General features: G+C 42.4%; 1 protein-coding gene, 1 long non-coding RNA gene and 1 pseudogene across 2 annotated transcripts; 2 read left to right on the plus strand and 1 right to left on the minus strand.

The window, feature by feature from the left end:
- Positions 1-2,576: 2,576 nt before the first annotated feature.
- Positions 2,577-3,007, minus strand: LOC123506441. Its single transcript, XM_045258531.1, has 3 exons — positions 2,938-3,007; positions 2,846-2,897; positions 2,577-2,809 (listed from the first exon to the last, which is right to left on the minus strand). The coding sequence occupies exons 1-3, from the start codon at positions 2,984-2,986 to the stop codon at positions 2,602-2,604; spliced, it is 309 nt and encodes a 102-aa protein (XP_045114466.1). The 5' UTR covers positions 2,987-3,007; the 3' UTR covers positions 2,577-2,601.
- Positions 3,008-6,384: 3,377 nt separating this feature from the next.
- LOC123506490 lies at positions 6,385-7,318 on the plus strand. Its single transcript, XR_006675452.1, has 2 exons — positions 6,385-6,510; positions 7,266-7,318. It is a non-coding gene; the product is annotated as an uncharacterized LOC123506490 (long non-coding RNA).
- Positions 7,319-7,617: 299 nt separating this feature from the next.
- LOC123507055 overlaps positions 7,618-21,297 on the plus strand; it is a 45,648-nt pseudogene continuing 31,968 nt past the window's right edge.

Raw genomic sequence — 21,297 nt, forward strand, 5'->3', positions numbered from 1 at the left:
ACAGGCCCTCTTCACCTTCTCCTGCAACCCTGTCACCGGCGACCCGGAGTGGGACGGGCCACACCAGTGGGCGTTGGTTTTGACACCGCCAACTCCGGCACGGCTGAGTTAATGGCATGGGTGGCGACGGGCGTCAACATCGTGGTGGTGGTGGTGGTGTGTCTTGTGGTGTAGTGCAGCGCGCCCGGGAACGACCACTGCAGAAAGGGATCAAGGCTCACATTGGTGGTGGAGACACCTCCTGTCCTGTGTGACGTGACGAGAGGCAGGGGCGCCTCACCACGCCACACTACCTGTCACCACAACCACCATCACCACTAGGGAAGACTCCAAGAGGCTTCCACCACCATCACCACCACCTCACATCAATAAAATGTTGCCATATTACACCGATCTCTTGTGCTTTCTTAAGATGTGTGTGTGTGTGTGTGTGTGTGTGTGTGTGTGTGTGTGTGTGTGTGTGTGTGTGTGTGTGTATTTACGTAGTTGTATTTAGCTAGTTGTAGTTTTCCAGGGCCTGGGCTTTATGCTCGTGTGGTCCCGTCTCCATATCTCCACTTATGCAATATTTCTTTAAAACTATGTACACTCTTTGCTGACACCACTTCCTCACTCAAACTGTTCCACGTGTCAACACATCTTTGCGGGAAACTAAATTTTTTAACATCTCTCAGACATCTTCCCTTCCTCAGTTTCTTACTATGCGATCTTGTGCTTCTAAAGTCATATTCTTCTCTCAGGATCAGTTTCTCATTATCCACTTCATCCATTCCGTTAATCAATTTATAAACTTGTATCAGATCCTCTCTCTCTCTCAGCTCCAAGGTTGGTAGATCCATAGCCTTTAGTCTCTCCTCATATGTGTGTGTGTGTGTGTGTGTGTGTGTGCAAACGGAGCTTCACGTACTGGAGTGGTGAACTATAGAGGTATGACTTCACTTGGAACTAGATTTTGACTAATGATACTCTGTTCCCTGTTGTGGAAATCGCCTCTAACGTGTTTTGATTAAAAGTAATGGGAAGGCACGCTGTCAGAGGTGCTGGAACCTTCAACTGTTTGCTGTATGAAGTATGTTTCCATCTGGTTAGGGCAAGTTGTGTTCTTTATGTGGAAATTTGCATGTAAGTTCTGGGTGTCTGGAACTTTCACTCGTGTGTCCAACCAATTATTTACTTCGTTCGTATGAAGTGACAAATTCAGTAAATCAGTTGTATAAATTAATACTATCGGTCTTACGCGGTGATATAAGAATTATCATGTACCTTTCAAGTTTGGTACCTGGCGTTCTTTTATGCAAGTTGTGTGTTTTATGGACCAAAATTGCCTCCATTCATGTATATATTTAGTTATCTAGTATTTTGAACTTGTAACGAGAAACTGTACTCAATAAATCAGTACTTATATACTTACTGTGTGTGTGTGTGTGTGTGTGTGTGTGTGTGTGTGTGTGTGTGTGTGTGTGTGTGTGTGTGTGTGTGTGTGTTCCTCGTTATCTTATTCCTCCTCTTCAATATCACCCCCCTCTCTCTCTCTCTCTGGATTACTAAAGATTAAATATTAAACTTATATATAATGACCACACACACACACACACACACACACACACACACACACACACACAAGCGCTTCACCTCCATGTCAAAAAGGCTTTATATAAATTTACACGAGTTTTTCAATGTGTTTATACGACGCTAGAAGCAAAATAACAACATTTCCACATTACTAACTGAAGGAACACTCTTAAAAACAAGACTACGCATCTCTCTGGCGTTTCAAAAAGTGAGCGTACGTGTCTCAAAACCAGCACAGACTACATCTACACTTGTCAGTACTCCTAAGATCTTCCTGAGATATGGTGCTGTAGGAGCGCGAGGATCATGCTACAGAGGGGGCAGTGATCCCTTTAGAGAGTCACAGCCCTTGTATAGCATCAGCAGAGGACGGAGTTGGCTGCCACTAAACTATTTTTAAAGGAGGCTCAATCACGAGTGTGTGGCTTAGATGCTGAATTTGGGTTTGCGTGTGCGTGCGTGTGTTTGGAAGTGGTGAGAGACTGCACAAGATTAGCCAGTCACAAGAGCCTTTAAGTTCTCACACTCCGTCCTCGCCTCTCGCTCCTACAAAGTGTACATCTTCCAGAACATGTACGCAGATTTAACACAGAAGCAATAGTGTTTCCCTGTGCTTGGGGAACCTTTGGGGAGAGGAGTGGCCACCCTATACACACACACGCAGTCTCACTCAGGGAAGGCAGCGTGTTCCCCTCCACAAAACAATGAATGGAGTAACGCTTCGCCATTTACAACTTCTCGATGGAAAAGAGTAAGGAAGCCATGTTGGAAAAATTGACTTACAGCTGAAAAATATAAGTCATTCATTGATTTTAGTTGACGTATGGAAGAACTTAATCGCAAGGGAGACTAAAACAATAACTGCAACTTCCGGTAACTTCCAATATTGAAAGACTCAGGTTCAATATTAAGTGTATTAGAACAGGGTGACTTAGGGACCGAACCACACATACATAGAACATTCTTAGGACTTGAATGCCAGCCCCCAGACCGAGCCTCGAAACATGACTGATGGTTTTATTGATACATTTACTGTTGCGTTAATAGTGAATTGCAACAAAGGAGGTAGAATATTGCCTGAGTGTATCCCTGAGAGTGGCTGGGTGTAGGATATTGCCTGAGTGTATCCCTGAGAGTGGCTGGGTGTAGGATATTGCCTGAGTGTATCCCTGAGAGTGGCTGGGTGTAGGATATTGCCTGAGTGTATCCCTGAGAGTGGCTGGGTGTAGGATATTGCCTGAGTGTATCCCTGAGAGTGGCTGTAGGATATTGCCTGAGTGTATCCCTGAGAGTGGCTGGGTGTAGGATATTGCCTGAGTGTATCCCTGAGAGTGGCTGGGTGTAGGATATTGCCTGAGTGTATCCCTGAGAGTGGCTGGGTGTAGGAGATGGTCAATGAGGCTGTACAAGTCATGTTGACCTTGTGGCCTGACCTTAGCAATGAGAGGACATTCCGTGATATAGTGAGGCAGAGTGTGTCCCCTTGGTGCACCACACACCACACACCAGGAGAAGCACTCACTTCCCAAAAGTATTTGTAGCCTAATCTGAGCCTCATTGCCAGCCTGTCATGTGATGCAGGTGTAGGCACAGCTCTGGGAGACACGTGCATAGTGAAGACTAGTGCCACAGTGCCACAGTGCCACTGCCCCTATGGCAACAAAGCTCACACTGATCACTAATGTTACTCTTAACACAGCCCAGAGTGTGCTCAGTGCCAGGGTCCACTGTGGCGCTGTGGCACTGTGGCATCTTGGAGGGCACACTGAGCAAGGCGGCGGTCTGTCTGCTTTTTCATTTAGCGGGACACCCACATGAGAGGGTCCAGATGAAATGGACCGTGGCACCAGCACCTTCTAGGGCGTGGATGAGACCAAGACACTTATTAACTAGACCACAGTCCATGGGGGAGGTGGACTGAAGGGCGTACAATGCAGCCTGACTGTCAATAAAGAAATATACATTGTTATGGAGAGGCGCCACAATGTGGAGCGCCTCCAGTACAGCATACAGTTCTGCTCTAGTGGAAGACATGGGTGCAGGGAGCCGCCTGGAAACCTCAGTGTCAGTGTAGAGACTGGCAGAGATGTAGTCACGGATGAACAGCCCACATCCAGACCTGCTGCCATTGACTGACCCATCACAATAAACATGAATAGCCTGAACGTGTGGGTACTTGGACAATTTAGTCATGAACATGTCTTGCAGCACATGAGGGAGCCAGTCCCTCTTGGGCTGATGCAGAGTGACTATCAACACTGACACGGTGAGGGTTCCAGGCGGGTTGCAGCGGTGACATAACGTTAATACAAACCTCGACTACACCTACACTTGTCAGTACTCCCAAGATCTTCCTGAGGTGTGGTGTTGTAGGAGTGCGAGTGGGGCCAGTGATCCCTTTAGAGAGCCAGAGCCCGTGCATAGCATCTGATTAACTGTGCGACAAGTCATTTCCTGCACCCTACACATGATACTCAGCAGGTGCAGTTCAGCTCTGAGGACTTCAATCCGTGCAGTCCTGGGGCATCCCACATGGCTTCATTCTGTACAAGCTCTAGGGGACGGAGTTGAGTGGCACTAAACTGTATTAAAACAGGGGCGGCATAATCAATAAGGGACCGTATGACAGATATATAGAACATTCTTAGGACTGGAATGCCCGGCCAGCCCCCAGGCCCCTGTTGGCTAGCTGCTGAAGTGGTGCTAGCCGTGGCAGACAGAGGTCCCGAACATAGTGGACGGCTTGAAGAGACTTCCTAAAGGTCATTTGAACACCCAGGTACTTGTGTATATGAGCTCTAGGGATGTGGATGTTATTTACAGTGGGTGGTGGAGAGACCTTCCCTTTAGAAATATTGTTTTACACTCATTAATCACTAGTCCCATTTGGACACACCACACTGCCAGCTGTGACTAAGCTAACTGGAGAATCCTGGGTGTGGGCATTGGAGGAGTGTGTCATCAGCATAGATGAGGACCTGGGTGCCCTGCGGAAAGGAACTGCACGCAATTTTGTCCATTAAAACATTGAAAAGCATTGGACTAAGGACTCCACCCTGTAGTGTTCCAAGCTCAAACACTTCCTCAGAGGAGACTGCACCTTGAAACCAAACCTGTGCTGTTCTATGGTACAAATAGTCCCTGATCCTAATAGTCTACCTTTGACACCTTTGAGAATGAGTTCCTCCATAATAACATCTTTGTTGGCCCTGTCAAAGGCACCCTTGAGATCAACGAAAGCTCTGCAGGTAGCATCCTTATTTATAAGACACTCAACAAAACAATGACTTGTAGAGTGACCTTTTAGGAAGCCATGTACATTGCCAGAGAGTACATGGCCCACCTTGTATATAAGCGTGTTCAATATTACCCGTTCCATCACCTTACACAGACAGCTGGTGAGAGAAATAGTGCCATCACCTTTGGGGATTGGGATGACGATGGCTGTTTTCCAAGAGCGGGAAGCTTGCCTGCAGTGAAAGACATGTTAAATACATCCACGATAGGGTTGTCTATCTTTACCTCCAGGAGGGCATTGAGGATATCATAGGTGATGCCATCCTTGCCAGGAGCTGTTGACTTGCCCAGCTTGACTGCCGAGAGGAGTTCGTCATGCGTGATAGGGCCGGCACACACACAGGTGTCGTCCAGCAGAGGAACACTGTGGCAAAACAACTCCATCCTTCGTGGGCTTTGCTGATCAAGCGCCTCCTGGTGTTCCACAGGAAGGCCAGAGAAGGATGAGGCTTCCTTCCAATGCAAGACGAGTTTTCGTGCCCTGCCTGCAGGATCAGGGTCACACACCTGCCGTCTGGACTTGCCCCGGACGCTGTTGACATGGTGCCACACCTCCTGGAGGGACCGGATCCTGCGCACCTTGTCCAGGAAGGAGACCCAGTACTCCTTCCTTTCCTGCTGCCACAGATCCGTGACCATGGCATCCCGTGACTCTGTGTCTGCTGGGTTGAGCTGCCAAGGTCTCTGGTAGGCAGCGAGCGTCTGTTGGCAGTTCAGAATGACAGGGTCGGCAGCGTAAGTCCAGCGGCGTGGAGCAAGGACCCTTGCCAAGACCCTTGCAGTCACAATGAATCCCTCGATGGTGTGCAGGAGTCCGTCGTACAGTGCCTCTGCATCAGCAAAGGAGCTCTTCACGGCAGCGTACCATGCCACCACATGGACGACGAGGCCCGGCATCCTGAATGGTGGCACCGTCAAGCGCTTCCTGGGCACTGCCGGGCGGACTGCACCGGGAGGGTCGTCTCCAGGGCGAAGTGGTCGCTCAGCAATGACCTGACGAGATAAGTTTGGGCAGTATGTGTCGGCATATTGATGAGGGCTATGTAATGCAATATGTGTATTTATTTATTGAAATACTTGTATTCTTGATGTGTATACTGCAGGGGGTGTAGCAAGGCCCATCCTCCTCCTTTGTTGTAATGATTTATTAATTCAACAATAAATGCATCAATCAATATAAAGGTAGACATTTTTAATTATTATTTATTTTCCATTCGCATCCAAATATTAGCTACAAATTTCTTGATATTTTCTTTAATGTTATGTGTCTTTATTTATTCGTTTGATTTATTACCGACATATTTATTAAAAACTACTCCCTGTTATGTATTGCCAATCCACACCCAAACTATTTTACCCCAGCGACCACTCAACCAAAATATCGATATGAAATAAACCTCTAGAAAAACATTCAAACATTACACAAAAACATAAAAAAAAATATACAATGTCAACAGGAACCCTAAACAATTGACTATCTGTGACTATTTTCCCGTCTTGTCAAAATAGTGTAACCCAGTAGTCTATTGGCGATTGTACCGTCGCCATCTTCTTTGTTTACGATTTGGATCATCATATAGGCTTCCACAAATTTGCCTAATACACCGCACTGAGGCATGGGGGAGTGTTGCCCTGCTTAAGGTAGGCCTAGGGAACCCTGCCGCAGCTACCCAGGCCTATGAATCCCCCAAAATAGGCGTAGAAATAGGAAAAATGTGTCCAAATATAAACCTGTGTATTTGGAGTTTCCATATACCGGTAGTGAATGTTTGTTTATTTTTTAATTTTTTAGGCCTATCTAGCGAGGCCCCGTAGTTTTGTATAGGCCTACTGGTAGCTAAAGGGTTGGTTTCTATTTGTGTAGGTCTAAATTTAGGCCTATGGGTTTATTTAAGGTGAAATTTGTGGTTTTGTTAAGATTTGTCCGAGGCAGGAAAGTTTGTGATAGTAGTAGTAGTAGTAGTAGTAATAGTAGTAGTAGTTAGGAATTGTGTCTCTCTCTCTCTCTCTCTCTCTCTCTCTCTCTCTCTCTCTCTCTCTCTCTCTCTCTCTCTCAGTAGTAGTAGTTAGGAATTGTGTGTCTCTCTCTCTCTCTCTCTCTCTCTCTCTCTCTCTCTCTCTCTCTCTCTCTCTCTCTCTCTCTCTCTCAGTAGTAGTAGGAATTGTGAATGTGTCTCTCTCTCTCTCTCTCTCTCTCTCTCTCTCTCTCTCTCTCTCTCTCTCTCTCTCTCCTCTCTCCTCAACCACCACCACCACCACCACCACTACTACTACTACTACTACTACTACTACTACTACTACTCCTCTCCTCCTCTCCTCCTCCTCCTCCTCCTCCTCCTCCTCCCTCCTCCTCCTCCTCCTCCTCCTCTACTAATGTCTGTTTTATTCTTTTTCAGGAACTAAAACACACACACACACACACACACACACACACACACACACACACACACACACACAGACACGACACACAGACAGACGGACAAGATGGACTCTCCTCCCTGGGCAAAGGAAGAAGAGGAAGGAAGACGAGAGGAAGAGGAGGAGGAGGAGGAGGAGAAGAAGGAAGAGGAGGAGGAGGAGGAGAAGATGGAGCAGGAAGAAGAGGAGAAGAAAGAAGAAGAAGAGGAGGAGGAGGAGGAGGAGGAGAGGGAAGATATGCAAGTAGAAGAAGAAGGAGGAGGAGGAGGAGGAGAGGAGGAGGAGGAGGAGGAGGAGGAGAAGAAGGAGGAGGAAGAGAAACAAGAAATTGAACAACGTAGAGAAGAGGAGGAGGAGGAGGCAAAAGAGGAGGAGGAGAAGAAGGAAGAAGGAAGAGAAGAGGAGGAGGAAGATGGAAGAAGAAGAGGAGGAGGAGGAGGAGGAGAGGAGGAAGACAAGGAACAAGAAGAAGAAGAAGAAGAGGAGGAGGAGGCAGGCAAACCTAACCGAACCAACAAAAACGCGCCAGAAATCCCCAAACAAGACACAAACCTGCAGAAAAACGCCAATAACTCGGAGACAAACGGAGATAGAGATGTGCCGATTGGACCCAAACGTAGGCCGGAGACCCTCGCAGTAGCCCCCAAAATCAAACGGCGGAAGCACAAACAAACGGACGCACCGCAGGTGAAAAACGACAGCGACACCTCGGAGACAGATGCAGACTCAGACACTTCGGAGGGAAGAAAACGCAAGAAAAAACGGCTTTCCAAACGTCGCAGGGGGGCGGCTGGGGGGCTGAGCGTGCGGCCTAAGGTGAAGAATCTACGACGGAACATTCGCGACATTATCAGCGACGACAGGCTTGAAAATGACACTTTGAACGCACAGAAGGAGGAGCAGTTACGTCTTCAGAGATTGCAAGAGAAACGGCTGGCATTACGAGAGTATCTAGAGCAGCAGCAGGTTAGTGTGTGTGTGTGTGTGTGTGTGCGTGCGTGTGTAGGTTGAGTAAGGATAGCTTAGGTCGTAAAATGGCCTCAGAATACCTCAAACTCTTAAAATGCCTTCAGAACATGTCAACTGTCTTAAAATGCCTTCAAAACATGTCAAGCTGTCTTAAAATGCCTTCAAAACATGCCAAATTGTCTTAAAATCCCCTCAAAACATACCAAACTGTCTTTAAATGCCTTCAAAACATATCAAACTGTCTTAAAATGCCCTCAAAATATGTCTAACTGTCTTAAAATGCCTTCAAAACATGCCAAACTGTCTTAAAATGCCCTCAAAACATGTCAAGCTGTCTTAAAATGCCTTCAAAACATGCCAACTGTCTTAAAATCTCCTCAAAACATGTCAAACTGTCTTAAAATGCCCTCAAAACATGTCAAGCTGTCTTAAAATGCCTTCAAAATATGTCAAAATATCTTAAAATGGCCTCAAAATATGTCAAACTGTCTTAAAATCTCCTCAAAACATGCCAAACTGTCTTAAAATGCCTCAAAACATGTCAAACTGTCTTAAAATGCCTCAAAACATGTCAAACTGTCTTAAAATGCCTCAAAACATGCCAAACTGTCTTAAAATGTCCTCAAAACATGTCAAGCTGTCTTAAAATGCCTTCAAAATATGTCAAACTGTCTTAAAATGCCTTCAAAATATGTCAAACTGTCTCAAAATACCTTCAAAACATGCCAAACTGTCTTAAAATACCTTCAAAATACACAAAACTGTCTTTAAATGTCCTCAAAACATGCCACAGTCTCAAAATGTCTTCAAAACATGCCAAACTGTCTTAAAATGCCTCAAAACATGTCAAGCTGTCTTAAAATACCTTCAAAATATGTCAAACTGTCTTAAATGTCCTCAAAACATGCCAGTCTCAAAATGCCTTCAAAACATGTCAAACTATCTTAAAATGCCCTCAAAATATGTCAAACTGTCTTAAAATGCCTCAAAACATGTCAAGCTGTCTTAAAATACCTTCAAAATACCCAAAACTATCTTTGAATGTCCTCAAAACATGCCAAACTGTCTTAAAATGCCCTCAAAACATGCCAAACTGTCTTAAAATGCCTCAAAACATGCCAAACTATCTTAAAATGCCCTCAAAACATGTCAAGCTATCTTAAAATGCCCTCAAAACATGTCAAACTGTCTTAAAATACCTTCAAAATACACAAAACTGTCTTAAAATGCCTTCAAAACATGCCAAACTGTCTTAAAATGCCCTCAAAACATGCCAAACTGTCTTTAAATGGCCTCAAAACACTTCAGACACTCTTAAAATGGCCTTAAAGTACCTAAAACTATCTTAGAATGCCTTCAAAACATGTCAAACTGTCTTAAAATTGTTTCCTCAACCTTCCCTCCAATTTTGACTATCCTACCTCCCTTCCTTGATAGTTAAAATAGTAATTTTGTTAGATAGTCCCACATCAAAACCTGACCATTTTTCTAATTTTTATTTCCAAATGTTTGTACTTCTTTCTCCATATCTCTCTCCACAAGTTACCTCCACTTTCCTCCACCTACACAGACTTTCCTCCATGTTTCCTCCATCTTTCCTCCAAGTTTGACTATCCTTCCTCCCTCCCTTGATAGTTAAAATAGTTGTTTTATAAGATAGTCTCATCTCAAAACCTGACAATTTTCTTCATTTTTATCTCCGAGTGTTTGTAATCTTTCCTCCGTATCTCCCTCCACAAGTTACCTCCACTTACCTCCACCTACACAGACCTTCTTCCATGTTTCCTCCACTTTCTCTCCAATTTTGACTATCCTATCTCCCTTCCTTGATAGTTGAAATAGTCATTTTGTAAGATAGTCCCGTCTCAAAACCTGACAATTTTCCTCATTTTTATCTCCGAGTGTTTGTAATCTTTCCTCCGTATCTCCCTCCACAAGTTACCTCCACTTACCTCCACCTACACAGACCTTCTTCCATGTTTCCTCCACTTTCTCTCCAATTTTGACTATCCTATCTCCCTTCCTTGATAGTTAAAATAGTCATTTTCTAAGATAGTCTCATCAAAATCAGACAATTTTCCTCCATATTTTTACCTCCACTTACCTCCACCTACAACCTTCTCCATGTTTCCTCCATATCTCCCCCTTCCTTGATAGTTAAAATAGTCATTTTCTAAGATAGTCTCACAAACCCCAATTCTTTCCTCCATATCTCCCTCCACAACTTACCTTCACTTACCTCCACCTACACAGACTTTCCTCCATGTTTCCTCCACCTCTCCACCAAGTTTGACTATCCTACCACCCTTCCTTGATAGTTGAAATAGTCATTTTGTAAGATAGTCTCAAAACCTCAAAACCTGACAATTTTTACCTCATTTTCCTCCATGTTTCCTCCACCTCTCCAATTTTGACTATCCTACCTCCTTCCTTGATAGTTAAAATCTTTCCTCCATATCTCCCTCCACAAGTTACCTCCACTTACCTCCACCTACACAGACCTTCCTCCATGTTTCCTCCACTTTCTCTCCAATTTTGACTATCCTACCTCCCTTCCTTGATAGTTAAAATAGTAGTTTTCTAAGATAGTCTCACATCAAAACCTGACAATTTTCTCATTTTTTCTCCAGTGTTTGTAATCTTTCCTCCATATCTCCCTCCACAAGTTACCTCCACTTACCTCCACCTACACAGACTTTCCTCCATGTTTCCTCCACCTCTCCACCAAGTTTGACTATCCTACCTCCCTTCCTTGATAGTTAAAATAGTAGTTTTGTAAGATAGTCTCGTCTCAAAACCTGACAATTTTCCTCATTTTTATCTCCGAGTGTTTGTAATCTTTCCTCCGTATCTCCCTCCACAAGTTACCTCCACTTACCTCCACCTACACAGACTTTCCTCCATGTTTCCTCCACCTTTCCACCAAGTTTGACTATCCTACCACCCTTCCTTGATAGTTAAAATAGTAGTTTTCTAAGATAGTCTCACATCAAAATCAGACAATTTTTCACATTTTTCTCTCCACCAACCACCACCACCACTAACTACTACTACTACTACTACTACTTTGCAGGTGGAGAGACTAGTGGCAGAGGTCAGCGCTAACTTGGAGACTACTCCTGATACTACTACTACTACTGCCGATACTACTACTACTACTACTACTACCACTACTGCTACCACCACCACCACCACCACTATTGTGCCAGATGATGATGATGATATAGTGGTGTTGAGTGAAGAGGAGGAGGAGGAGGAGGAGGAGAGGAGGAGGAGGAGGAGGTTGGAGGAGGAGGAGGAGGAGGAAGAGGAGGAGGAGGAGGAAGAGAGGAGGAAGAGGAGTATTTTGGAAGTTCCTAAAATTTATTCAACCAAACTGAAAGAAGAGATTGATGAAGGTAAGACTCTCTCTCTCTCTCTCTCTCTCTCTCTCTCTCTCTCTCTCTCTCTCTCTCTCTCTCTCTCTCTCTCTCTCTCTCTCTCTGTATTTAAGATTATTATTATTATTATTATTAACTTTTTCCTCAAACTAACTTTTTAAAATTGTCAAAAAAATGGTGTTCTGGATAGGTTAGGATAGTCAAACTTGGTGTGTGTGTAGGGGAAGGATAGTAGTAGTAGTAGCAATAGTCACCTAACCTATACTATCCACTACTATCCCAGAAAACACACACAAACACACACGCACATGCCGAAACTTGACAATTTTTCACCGATATATTTTTGAAAATCGTCAAAAAAATGGTGTTCTGGATAGTTTAGGATAGTCAAACTTGGTGTGTGTGTAGGGGAAGGATAGAAGTAGTAGTAGCATTAGTTACCTAACCTTTACTATCCACTACTATCCCAGAAAACACACACAAATGCACACGCACATGCCGAGACTTGACAATTTTTCACCGATGTATTTTTGAAAGTTGTCAAAAAAATGGTGTTTTCGATAGGTTAGGATAGTCAAACTTGGTGTGTGTGTATGGGAAGGATAGAAGTAGTAGTAGCATTAGTCACCTAACCTTTACTATCCTAATTATCCCAGAAAACACACACAAACACACACGCACACGCTGAGACTTGACAATTTTTCACCGATATATTTTTGAAAATCGTCAAAAAAATGGTGTTCTGGATAGGTTAGGATAGTCAAATTTGGTGTGTGTATAGGGGAAGGATAGTAGTAGTAGTAGCAATAGTCACCTAACCTTTACTATCCACTACTATCCCAGAAAACACACACAAACACACACGCACACACCGAAACTTGACAATTTTTCACCTATATATTTTTGAAAATCGTCAAAAAAATGGTGTTCTGGATGGTTTAGGATAGTCAAATTTGGTGTGTGTGTAGAGAAAGGATAGTAGTAGTAGTAGCAATAGTCACATAACCTTTACTATCCACTACTATCCCAGAAAACACACACACACTTGGTCTCATTTTTCCCAATAATGCAAAAAATCTGGATAAATTTGTGCTATGTTCTTTGCCAAATAGGGAGTTTTGTCACCCTAGAATTTTTGAAACCTAGGGAAATAAATGCTCATAACTTCTACCGCACCCAACCTAACCTAACCAAACTTACCCCAGACCTGCGGCAGACCTCCCTCCACACCTCCACCAAGACACACACCTGCGCCTAATCTCACTTCATAGTTACAAGCAAAAAGGATAACTTGTATACCTAAAAAATATTTGAAATCGTTATCAGATACTTTTACAAAATTGTTTGTAACTTCTCCCGCACCAAACCTAACCTAACCAGACTTACCCCAGACCTGCGGCAGACCTCCCTCCACACCTCCGCCAAGACACACACCTGCGCCTAATCTCACTTCATAGTTATAAGCAAAAAGGATAACTTGTATACCTAAAAAATATTTGAAATTGTTATCAGATACTTTTACAAAACTGCTCGTAACTTCTTCCGCACCAAACCTAACCTAACCAGACTTACCCCAGACCTGCGGCAGACCTCCCTCCACACCTCTGCCAAGACACACACCTGCACTTAATCTCACTTCATAGTTATAAGCAAAAAGGATAACTTGTATACCTAAAAAATATTTGAAATCGTTATCAGATACTTTTACAAAACTGCTCGTAACTTCTTCCGCACCAAACCTAACCTAACCAAACTTACCCCAGACCTGTGGCAGACCTCCCTCCAAACCTCCGCCAAGACACACACCTGCGCCTAATCTCACTTCATAGTTATAAGCAAAAAGGATAACTTGTATACCTAAAAAATATTTGAAATTGTTATCAGATACTTTTACAAAACTGCTCATAGCTTCTCCCGCACCAAACCTAACCTAACCAAACTTACCCCAGACCTGCGGCAGACCTCCCTCCACACCTCCACCACACCACACCACACCACACCACACAGCTTCTTTCAGTTTGTGGTTAGAGATAAAAACGTTACAGCTAACTAAACTAGCACTCTCTCCAACACCTCCACTTCTTTCCTTCATATCTCCCTCCACAAGTTACCTCCACTTTCCTCCACCCACACAGAGTTTCCTCCACCTTTCCTCCACCTCTCCTCCAATTCACAACTTTCTCTCACAACCACAAGTTAGAGAAAATTGAGTTTGAATATAACTTTTCCAGCAATCTCAGCCTCCACTACCTCCAACTCTGGATGTGTGTGCATGTGTTTGTGTGTGTTTTCTGGGATAGTGGTGGATAGTACAGGTTAGGTGACTATTGCTACTACTACTACTATCCTTCCCCTACACACACACCAAATTTCACTATCCTAACCTATCCAGAACACCATTTTTTTGACGATTTTCAAAAATATATTGGTGAAAATTTTAAAGATTTCAGTGTGTTTGTGTGTGTGTTTGTGTTTTCTGGGATAGTGGTGGATAGTACAGGTTAGTTGACTATTGCTACTACTACTACTATCCTTCCCCCACACACACACCAAATTTCACTATCCTAAACTATCCAGAACACCATTTTTTTGACGATTTTCAAAAATATATTGGTGAAAATTTTAAAGATTTGAGTGTGTATGTGTGTGTGTATGTTTGTGTGTGTTTTCTGGGATAGTGGTGGATAGTACAGGTTAGTTGACTATTGCTACTACTACTACTATCCTTCCCCTACACACACACCAAATTTCACTATCCTAACCTATCTAGAACACCATTTTTTTGACGATTTTCAAAAATATATTGGTGAAAATTTTAAAGATTTGAGTGTGTATGTGTGTGTGTGTGTTTGTGTGTGTTTTCTGGGATAATGGTGGATAGTACAGGTTAGTTGACTATTGCTACTACTACTACTATCCTTCCCCTACACACACACTAAATTTCACTATCCTAACCTATCCAGAACACCATTTTTTTGACGATTTTCAAAAATATATTGGTGAAAATTTTAAAGATTTGAGTGTGTATGTGTGTGTGTATGTTTGTGTGTGTTTTCTGGGATAGTGGTGGATAGTACAGGTTAGTTGACTATTGCTACTACTACTACTATCCTTCCCCTACACACACACCAAATTTCACTATCCTAAACTATCCAGAACTACATTTTTTTGACGATTTTCAAAAATATATTGGTGAAAATTTTAAAGATTTCAGTGTGTGTGTGTGTGTTTGTGTGTGTTTTCTGTGATAATGGTGGATAGTACAGGTTAGTTGACTATTACTACTACTACTATCCTTCCTCTACACACACACCAAATTTCACTATCCTAAACTATCCAGAACCACATTTTTTGTCCATTTCCGTAAAATATACCACTACTACTACCACTAATATTGCAGAGCTGGTGTATCCTCCCGTCGAAACAGAGCTGAAGGAAATCTCAAGTGACGACGAAAGAGAGAAGGTTAAAATCGAGGAGGAGGACGAGGAGGAGGAGGAGGAGGAGTATGAGGAGGAAGAGGAGGAAGAGGAGGAAGAGAAGAAGAAGGAGAGCGATTCGGATGTGGTCATTCTAAGCCACAGCGAAGAGGAAGAGGAAGAGGAGGACGATTCGACAAATTCTGGAGCTCACATTAATGACGAATTCAACGTTCCTGATGCCCAAGGTCGCGTTTTGGTGAATGTCGGACATCCAGAGAGCGAAGAGGACATTTTTCTGGCCCCACAGCTGGCCAAGGTCGTTAAGCCTCATCAGGTATGCCTAAAAATGGCTTCCAATAGGCTGAAAATTTTTTGTGAGGTTGTTTGGCATGTTTTGAGGGTGTTTTAAGGCAGTTTGTGGTGTTTTGAGGCAATTTGAGGTGTTTGTGGTGTTTTAAGATAGTTTAGGGTGTTTTGAGGCAGTTTGTGGTGTTTTGAGGGTATTTTGAGGCTATTTGTGGTGTTTTGAGGGTGTTTTAAGACAGTTTAGAGTGTTTTAAGACAGTGTGGCATGTTTTGAGGGTATTTTGAGACAGTTTGTGGTGTTTTGAGGTGTTTTGAGATAGTTTGGTGTTTTGAGGCTTTAGGACAGTTTGTGGTGTTTTGAGGGTGTTTTGAGGCAGTTTGTGGTGTTTTGAGGGGTGTTTTGAGGCAGTTTGTGGTGTTTTGAGGGTGTTTTAAGATTTGTGGTGTTTTGAGGTGTTTTAAGATAGTTTAGCATGTTTTGAGGTGTGGCATGTTTTGTGGTGTTTTGAGACAGTTTGGTGAGAGGCAGTTTGTGGTGTTTGAGGTGTTTAAGATAGTTTAGGATGTTTTAGGACAGTTTAGGTGTTTTGAGGATGTTTGAGGCAGTTTGTGGTGTTTGAGGGTGTTTAAGATGAGAGTGTTTTGAGGAGAGTTTGTGGTGTTTTGGGATGTTTTAAGACAGTTTAGGGCATTTTAAGACAGTGTGGCATGTTTGAGGTATTTTGAGACAGTTTGTGGTGTTTGAGGCAATTTGTGGTGTTTTGAGGGTGTTTGTGAGTTTGAGAGTTTTTAGGACAGTTTGTGGTGTTTTGAGGTATTTTAAGACAGTTTGTGGTGTTTTGAGAATCTTTTGAGGCAATTTGTGGTGTTTGAGGGTGTTTAAGATAGTTTAGGGTGTTTTAGGACAGTTTGGGATGTTTTGAGGATATTTTAAGACAGTTTAGGGTGTTTTAAGACAGATTGGTGTGTTTGAGGGTATTTTGAGGTAGTTTGTGGTGTTTTGAGGGTGTTTTAAGATGTTTAGAATGTTTTAGGACAGTTTGGCATATTTGAGGGTGTTTTGAGACAGTTTGTGGTGTTTTGAGGGTTTTTGAGTCAATTTGTGGTGTTTTGAGGGTGTTTTAAGACAGTTTAGAGTGTTTTAAGACAGTTTAGCATGTTGTGAGGGTATTTTAAGACAGTTTAGAGTGTTTTAAGACAGTTTAGCATGTTTAGAGTGTTTTAGGATATTTTAGGGTGTTGTGAGGGTATTTTAAGACAGTTTAGAGTGTTTTAAGATAGTTTGGCATGTTTTGAGGTGGTTTTGATAGTTTAGAGTGTTTTAAGAGAGTTTGGCATGTTTTGAGGGTATTTTGAGACAGTTTGTGGTGTTTTGAGGGTGTTTTGAGGCAATTTGTGGTGTTTTGATGGTGTTTTAAGATAGGTCAGGGTGTTTTAGGAGAGTTTGGGATGTTTTGGGATATTTTAAGACAGTTTAGGGCAGTTTAGGGCATTTTAAGACAGTTTGGCATGTTTTGAGGGTAGTTTGAGACAGTTTGTGGTGTTTTGAGGGTGTTTTGAGGCTATTTGTGGTGTTATGAGGGTGTTTTAAGATAGTTTAGAGTGTTTTAGGAGAGATTGGGATGTTTTGAGGGTATTTTAAAACAGTTTAGAGTGTTTAAGACAGTTTGGCATGTTTTGAAGGTATTTTAAGACAGTTTTGAGTTTGTTTTGAGATAGTTTGTGGTGTTTTGAGTGTTTTAAAATAGATTAGACTTGGAGAGAAGGTGGAGGAAACATGGAGGAATTAGTCTACCAGTGGAGGAAAGTGGAGGTAACTTGTGGAGGGAGATATGGAGGAAAGAATTGTGGATGGTGGAGGTAAAAATATCTTGTTTGGGTTGTGAGATTGGAAAAATTTTAATCAATCTCAATTTTCTCTAACTTGTGGTTGTGAGAGAAAGTTGTAAATTGGTGGAGGTGGAGGAAAGGTGGAAAAGGTGGAGGAAAGTCTGTGGAGGATGGAGGAAAGTGGAGGTAACTTGTGGAGGGAGATATGGAGGAAAGGAGAGAGGTGGAGGAAAGGTTGTGTGGATTGGAAGAGAGGTGGAGGAAAGGTGGAGGAAAGTTGTGGAGGAAAGTGGAGGTAAAGGGAGATATCTTGATCAGGTTGTGAGATTGGAAAAATTTTAATCAAACTGAATTTTCTCTAACTTGTGGTTGTGAGAGAAAGTTGTAAATTGGAGGAGAGGTGGAGGAAAGGTGGAGGAAAGTCTGTGTGGATGGAGGAAAGTGGAGGTAACTTGTGGAGGGAGATATGGAGGAAAGTATTGGTGGTGAAAATATCTTGATCAGGTTGTGAGATTGCTGGAAAAATTTTAATCAATCTCAATTTTCTCTAACTTGTGGTTGTGAGAGAAAGTTGTAAATTGGAGGAGAGGTGGAGGAAAGGTGGAGGAAAGTCTGTGTGGATGGAGGAAAGTGGAGGTAACTTGTGGAGGGAGATATGGAGGAAAGAATTGTGGCATGCTGGTTGAGGAGATAGATTTGGGCTAATATTTAAGCGATTTGGGCTATTTGTAGCGTGTTTAGAGAGATTTGGGCTATTTAAGGCTGCTATTGGGCTAAGGTTACTACTACTACTATTACTACTACTACTACAACTACTACTACTACTACTACTTCCAGACTGGTGGCATCCGTTTTCTATACGACAACATTGTGGAGTCCCTTGAGCAGTTCAAATCTTCAAATGGGTTTGGTTGTATTCTTGCTCACTCGATGGGTCTCGGAAAAACCTTGCAGGTATGTTTGAAGCCGTTTTTTTGGTGTTTCTAAGATGCGTGTGGGTGCGTGTGCATGTGTGTGCGTGCGTGTGTGTGTCTGCTATGTTTCCCCAGTGTTTTTGTTCATTTTCGTGTGTTCTAGCATTTAATCTGCAAAAATCTGAAGTTTTATTTTAATTTTTAAGCTTTCGTCAAATTTTTCTTATTTTTTGTCGCTTGTTTGTGTTGATTTTTTGGGTGTTTCTAGGGTGTGTGTGGGTGCGTGTGCATGTGTGTGTGTGCGTGTGTGTGTCTGCTACATATTCCCACAATTCTCATCAATTTCCAGCCATTCCAAGTGGTTTAATCTGCAAAAACTAAACATTTTGACGATTTCACTTTCAGATTTTGCCGAATATTTTTGAGTTTTGTGTGTGTTTTGTCTTGATTTTTTGGGTGTTTTAGGGTGTGTGTGGGTGTGTGTGCGTGTGTGTGTGTGCGTGTGTGTGTCTGCTTAATTTCTCCACTGTTTCCACTCATTTCCAGTCATTGTAGTGCGTTTAAACTACAAAAAACTGAAAACTTTTATAATTTTTTCAAAGCTCTTGGCAAATTTTTTTCAGTATGTTATCCCTTATTCATGTTGTTTTATGGTGTTTCTAGGGTGTGTGTGGGTGCGTGTGTGTGTGTGTGTGTGTGTGTGTGTCTGCTACATATTCCCACAATTCCCATCAATTTCCAGCCATTCCAGGTGGTTTAATCTGCAAAAAACTAAACATTTTGACGATTTCACTTTCAGATTTTGCCGAATATTTTTGAGTTTTGTGTGTGTTTTGTCTTGATTTTTGGGTGTTTTAGGGTGTGTGTGGGTGCGTGTGCATGTGTGTGTGTGCGTGTGTGTGTCTGCTTCATTTCTCCACTGTTTCCACTCATTTCCAGTCATTCTAGTGCATTTAAACTACAAAAAACTGAAAACTTTTATAATTTTTTCAAAGGTCTTGGCAAATTTTTTTCAGTATGTTATCTCTTATTCATGTTGTTTTTATGGTGTTTCTAGGGTGTGTATGGGTGCGTGTGCGTGTGTGTGTGTGCGTGTGTGTGTCTGCTACATATTCCCACAATTCCCATCAATTTCCAGCCATTCCAGGTGGTTTAATCTGCAAAAAACTAAACGTTTTGACGATTTCACTTTCAGATTTTGCCGAATATTTTTGAGTATTGTTTGTGTTTTGTCTTGATTTTTTGGGTGTTTTAGGGTGTGTGTGGGTGCGTGTGTGTGTGTGTGTGTGTGTGTCTGCTTCATTTCTCCACTGTTTCCACTCATTTCCAGTCATTCTAGTGTGTTTAAACTACAAAAAACTGAAAACTTTTATAATTTTTTCAAAGCTCCTGGCAAATTTTTTTCAGTATGTTATCCCTTATTCATGTTGTTTTTATGGTGTTTCTAGGGTGTGTGTGGGTGCGTGTGCATGTGTGTGTGTGCGTGTGTGTGTCTGCTACATATTCCCACAATTCTCATCAATTTCCAGCCATTCCAGGTGGTTTAATTTGCAAAAAACAAAACATTTTGACGATTTCACTTTCAGATTTTGCCGAATATTTTTGAGTTTTGTGTGTGTTTTGTCTTGATTTTTGGGTGTTTTAGGGTGTGTGTGGGTGCGTGTGAGTGTGTGTGTGTGCGTGTGTGTGTCTGCTACATATTCCCACAATTTCTGTCTATTTTCATTCATTCTAGCACGTTTGATCTGTTAAAAACCTACTACTACTACTACTACTGTAACTACAAGTACCAATAAAACACACCCAAAAAACACCTTTCAAACACCGCCACCCACACCTCACCCCGCCTCGTTTGTCTGCCACACCGTCCCCTTTCCAACGACACCTCACAAGTCCCAAAAACACCGGAAAACCCTCATAAAACGCAAAACACCCTCAAACGTAAGTTAATTTCACCCACACCCTAATGCAACCCCACCTCGTTTGTTCCGCAGATCGTCACCTTTCCAATGACACCCCACAAGTATCCAGAAATTACCAATAAATGTCATAAAACCCCAAAAAAATCCAAACGTAAGCTAGTTCCACCCGCACCTTAATGCAACCCCGCCTCGTTTGTTCGGCAGATGAAAAACCACTGGGCTGTATGGAAAAATTCTTGAAAACACCCATAAATTACCCAAACAGCAAAAGAAACCCCCAAACCTAATTGAATTTCACCTGCACCCTAATGCAACCCTGCCTCGTTTGTTCGGCAGATCGTCTCCTTCGCGGACACATTTTTCTCTTCTCCGTCGCTCTAATCTCTCGCTCTAAAAGCAAATTCGCTCTAAAATACACGAAAACCTGATCTTTCTCTCACTCGCTTCAATTTATTCTCTCTCTCTCTCTCTCTCTCTCTCTCTCTCTCTCTCTCTCTCTCTCTCTCTCTCTCTCTCTAAACAACAAATCATCTCTAATATTTTGCTCTAAAATGCAGAAAATATGCTCTCTCTCTCTCTCTCTCTCTCTCTCTCTCTCTCTCTCTCTCTCTCTCTCTCTCTCTCTCTCTCTCTTAAAATGTCCTCAAACACCACAAACTGTTTTAAATGCCTCACACCCCAAACTGTCTTAAAATGCCCTCAAAACACCCCAAACTGTCTTAAAATGCCATCAAAACACCCCAAACTGTCTTAAAATGCCCTCAAATCCCCAAACTGTCTTAAAATGCCCTCAAACACCCCAAACTGTCTTAAAATGCCCTCAAACACTCCAAACTGTCTTAAAATGCCCTCAAAACACCCCAAACTGTCTTAAATGCCCTCAAAACACAACAAACTGTCTTAAAATGCCCTCAAAATATTTCAAACTATCTTAAAATGCTCTCAAAACACATCAAACTATCTTAAAACACCCTCAAAAACACATCAAACTATCTTAAAACACCCTCAAAAAACACCAAACTATCTTAAAACACCGTCAAAACACCACAAACCATCTTAAAACACCATCAAAACACACCAAACTATCTTAAAACACCCCAAACCATCTTAAACACCCTCAAAACACACAAAACTATCTCAAAACACAGCAAAACACCCTCAAAACACTCCAAAACACCCTCAAAACTCCACAAAACTACCTCAAAACTATCTCAAAACACCCCAAATTTTCTCTACACTCCCTCACTCCCTCTCTCTCTCTCTCCGC

This window comes from Portunus trituberculatus, chromosome 2 (genome assembly GCF_017591435.1).
Source record: "Portunus trituberculatus isolate SZX2019 chromosome 2, ASM1759143v1, whole genome shotgun sequence".
Lineage (NCBI taxonomy): Eukaryota > Metazoa > Arthropoda > Malacostraca > Decapoda > Portunidae > Portunus > Portunus trituberculatus.

Excerpts from the sequence above, each read along its gene's own strand:
- LOC123506441 (XM_045258531.1), bottom strand. The coding sequence starts at position 2,986 with ATGACTTGTACAGCCTCATTGACCATCTCCTACACCCAGCCACTCTCA. Across the intron at positions 2,898-2,937 it reads CTACACCCAGCCACTCTCAG|GGATACACTCAGGCAATATC; the intron begins GGATACACTCAG and ends AGCCACTCTCAG. Across the intron at positions 2,810-2,845 it reads ACTCTCAGGGATACACTCAG|GCAATATCCTACACCCAGCC; the intron begins GCAATATCCTAC and ends GGATACACTCAG.